We start from the raw sequence: 4,340 nt of genomic DNA on the forward strand, positions 1-4,340 counted from the left end.
ACAGCACAGGTGGGTTTTCTCCCCTCAAGCCACAGCACAGCAGCCACAGTGGGCTCTCCCCTCAGGCTGCAGCGGCCACAGTGGGCTCTCTCCCCTCAGGGGGCAGCATCCACAATGAGCTCTTTCCCCTCAGGCTGCAGCACTCGGGCAGCTTTGGATCCCCTCAGGTCAGCTGAGTCTCCTAAGAATGTCTTGGGTGGTTTCTACCTTCTCGTGCTCCTAGGGATGGAAGGGTGGCCCATCCTGAAGCGTTCTCCCAGCCAGTGGCTCTGGGGCCTTGTGGGGCACCGCCCATACCATGCTGTCTGCAGAGAGGCTCTCAACTGCGGAAGCCCCACAGGGCTCCTAACTAGACCTCTCTTGTCCACCTCCATCTTCGCCCTTCTCTCTAGAATGGGTTTGGAAGCACTGGTGGAATCATATGCGTTCTGGCGACCTTCACTACGGACACTCACCTTTGAAGATATCCCTGGAATTCCCAAGCAAGGTAACTCACAGGTTTCTGGGCTGCCCTGAGCCCGGGCACTCAAGTTGCACGTCATCCTCTGCACCTGCAGCGGGGACCTCGCCACCACAGCCTTTTCCTCAGGGTCCATCTTGTTCCTTCATGTTATGGGGATGGACCCGGAAAAATGGCTTTTGTACTCATAGGTTAAGTCTTGGATGTTTTAGGCTGTTTATATTATTTCATGAACTTGACCTCATCCTTAAATTTTGTATTAAAGTTTGAGGAGGGCTCGTGGGCTCCCATGCCAGGTACATGTCCCAAGACATTGCAGCCACTGCCTCAGTCCCCCCTTCTCCACAGCCGCTCTTTTCTTTCTCTCTGGCAACTGGGTTAGTGAGAAGCTGGGCAGACTCACTGGGGAGGCCACCCTGGGCTCATGGCTGGACATTCCCACCTGCCAGTGCCCAGATCTCTCTATAGGGATCTGTCTACCCTATCTGCTCAGCAGGGGCACCTGCTCCTGCCACCGTTAGCCCCTCACCATGAGCCCTGGCCTTCAGAGAGAACTCGGTGCTGGTTTTGGATAATTGCCATTGGTTGGACTGGGTTTTTAGGTTGTTTTGAGAAGCCATGTGAAGCGCTATGGCCAGAGCAGTGAAGGTTTTACCACCTGGCTGGCTCCTGGGGGTGCTTCCCTCCACCTGCCAGCACCTCCAGCAGTGGAGAGCCAGCCACCATCACTGTCCCTGATGGGGTGTAAGCCAGCCTCCCTCTCTGAGGCCCTCAGGACTGTGCGTCTCCTGGGCCTCTGCCTTGTGTCTGCCTTGGGGTCCAACAACCTGCTTTCTGGCTGGAACAGATCTGGGAGGCCTGCACTGCTCACAGTCTCACCACACCAGGGAGCTGTGCAGGGGGCAGCGAGACGTGTCCCAGAGAAGCACAGGTCTCCTTGGGGCAATGTTGTCTCTTTGACCGACTGGATACTTACCTTTGAGTTACTTCTTTTTCCTTGGAAGGAAGTATATTGATCTAGAGAAGTCTTGCTAAGATAAGAAAATAGAGTGAGATGAAATTTATTTTTTATAAAGTTGCTAGCAAAGTCAGTATTTCATAACATTTATCATAATGAGAAACTCTTGAAAGAGCTAATTGAGGGAGAAAATGTGAAAATTCCAAATGAAAGTGACCTATCTCCTGCCAAAATTTAATCCTTGGGGAGATAATTTGCCTTAAAAATATTGACAGAATCTTCATTTAAATCATTTCAGTCTGAACTGAGTTAAATTATGAAATCCTTGACAGCCGTGACCATGTCCTTTGCGTCCCTGCGGCCCCGTCCTGCGGTGTCTCCTGCTCCTTAGGCGCTCAGGAGCAGCTGCTATTTACAAGAGTGACAGGAACAGTCTGTGGGTCGTATCTTTCTTCACATCTAACTTGTCTTGTAGGCAACTCGGGTTCCTCCGCCCTACTGCAGAGTTCTGGAAGTGGCGTGCCCGCCACCCACCCTCACCTGCTGTCCGGCTCCTCCTGCTCCTCCCCAGCCTTCCATCTGGGGCCCAGCACGGGCCAGATGTGCAGCCTGGCCCCGGCCGACTACCCAGCCTGCGCCCGCCCGGGCCTCGCACTCAACCGCTATGGCTCGTCGCTGGCCGAGACCTACAGCCGGCTGTCCAGCCAGGCTGGGGACGCCTTTGCCCCGCCCAGGACTCCTTCCTACGTGGGCGTGGGCAGCAGCTCATCGGTGAATGTGGCTGTGGGGGGCACCGACGGGGACAGCTTTAGCTGCCCACAGACCAGCTTGTCCATGCAGATTTCGGGGATGTCCCCCCAGCTCCAGTACATCATGCCCTCGCCCCCCAGCAACGCCTTTGCCGGCAGCCAGACCCCCCAGGGCTCCTACAGCACGTTCCGGCTGCACAGCCCCTGTGCCCTGTACGGCTACAACTTCCCCACCTCCCCCAAGCTGGCCGCCAGCCCTGAGAAGGTGGTCTCGTCCCAAGGGAGCTTTCTGGGGTCCTCACCGAGCGGGACCACGACCGACAGGCACATGTTGGCCCCAGTGGAGGGAGTGCACCTGCTGGGCGGGGGTGGCCAGCAGAGCTTCTTCGACTCAAGGACCCTGGGAAGCTTAACTCTGTCGTCGTCCCAGGTGTCGGCGCACATGGTCTGACCACTGCTGGTGACCCACGCGCGCATCTGCCTGATGCCTTTTCCTCCCTTGTCTGTCTTCTTTTTTAAAAAGTGATATGGAGAGACACTGTCTGTAGCTTATTAAATGTACATGTAACAGAAAGTGAAGCCCATATCCGCTGCCGTCCGTCTCTCAGGGAGACTGCGTCTCTGGTGTGGGTGGGCGCTGCGGGGACACAGCCCGGGGTGTCACCACCTGTTTCCCGGGTCCCCCGCAGTACATTTAACCGCAGTGCTCTGACCCCTGTAGAAACAAAAATGTAAACTTGAAACTTGGCAACGATACTAGATGAAGACTTATAACTTAATTTATCAGAAAAATACTCTGAGCAGTTTCATACTTGCGTGCTGGTAACCAGCAGTGGCCAGCCTGCACTCTCGTGGTTTCTGTCACTCTTGCGCGCGGTGTCAGAGCCCCAAATACAAAGGCCAGCGGAAGGCTCAGTATTAGCTCCGAGGTACTTGCGAAGGATTAGCTTTTCATTCTGCTTGTTCTTACCCCAGGTACTGTATGACTTTGGGTTTCTAAAAGCCATAGCCCATAACGATTGTCACTTTCTTAGGGAAGGTGGAACACCCCTTGTGATCCCTTTTTTTTTTTTTCCTTTTCCATGGGTCGTATATGAGGTACTTATTTATCTACAGAGAATAAATTTCCAGTATTTTGGATTTGGGGCTCCTTTTATTTGGTTTATCAAATAGGCTTTTAAAGAATGTTCTATAAACATTTTCAAATTCAGCTTTCACCAGGGAAGGGATATATGGCATGGCTGGAATGGCAGAAAGAAAATAAATCCACCTCAGAGTCTTTGATTGTGATGAGAAATGTCTGTCTTTTCCTAAGAAGAAGAATAATGTTGTCACCTGTCCCTCAGGTTAGTATGTTTGGTTTTTTTCCTGTCTTGCATTGAGCTTCTTGACCCATGGTGTATGAGTAAGGAAAAGTCCATTTGTGCTATTTATTTAACTCCGACAAATTGAAACCTCCCCTCCTTTGCCTTATCCCTGAGTCTTCCCCCAAAGCAGGTCCTGGGCCTTTACGGTGCTAAATAACTCTGGAAGGAATTTCAAGAGGTTGTCTCCAGCTATGTCTTTTGGGGGTTATAGTGCAAAGGCCAAAGCCCATTACTCTGTAGCCCTCTTGGAGGACTAGGGAGGAAGATACTAATTACGATAAAGGGACTATAAAACTTTTAACCTCAACAGCATTTTTAACTGTGGAACTGGAGAAATGAAGATAGCATCATTATTTTTTTCAGATCTCTAAAATAATGTACACATAGCTACAGAGTTAAAAACAAGTAACTTTGATAGCTAACCTTACAAGATAAAGAGAAAAGGCTAAGAATACATTGTAGCCCTCCTGGTGAGAAAGTAAGACCAAGTATTTGTACATCGAACCATTACATTTCACCCGTTTGTCAAGCACAAAGATGTAATTTCCTTTCATTGCTAAACAGGATTCCTTTAACTCATTCCTAGCTTAGCTGGGGAAGGGTGTGGCTCCTGACTTGCTGGTTTATCTTACAACAGCACAGCTGCTGGGTGTGGAGGGCGAGATGCTGTGTGACAGTCTGCACAGGATGGGACTCTGTTACTAGATACTGACAGATTTCTTCTTGGGCTCTGTTGCAGTTCATCAAATTAGTACTGATTTTTAAATTCATATTACCATGAAAGGAAATGAAATATTTGTAGTAGC

General features: G+C 50.7%; 1 protein-coding gene across 1 annotated transcript in view; it reads left to right on the forward strand.

The window, feature by feature from the left end:
• The window catches only part of TBX18 (T-box 18), a 24,593-nt gene extending 21,975 nt beyond the window's left edge, over positions 1-2,618 (forward strand). The window contains exons 7-8 of the mRNA XM_003801293.1: positions 393-487; positions 1,894-2,618. Coding sequence (XP_003801341.1) covers positions 393-487; positions 1,894-2,618 — 820 coding nt within the window. The remainder of the gene's footprint in view (positions 1-392; positions 488-1,893) is intronic.
• The last annotated feature ends 1,722 nt before the right edge of the window (positions 2,619-4,340 follow it).

This window comes from Otolemur garnettii, unplaced genomic scaffold, assembly GCF_000181295.1.
Source record: "Otolemur garnettii isolate 467f Iridium unplaced genomic scaffold, OtoGar3 scaffold00205, whole genome shotgun sequence".
NCBI classification, from domain to species: domain Eukaryota; kingdom Metazoa; phylum Chordata; class Mammalia; order Primates; family Galagidae; genus Otolemur; species Otolemur garnettii.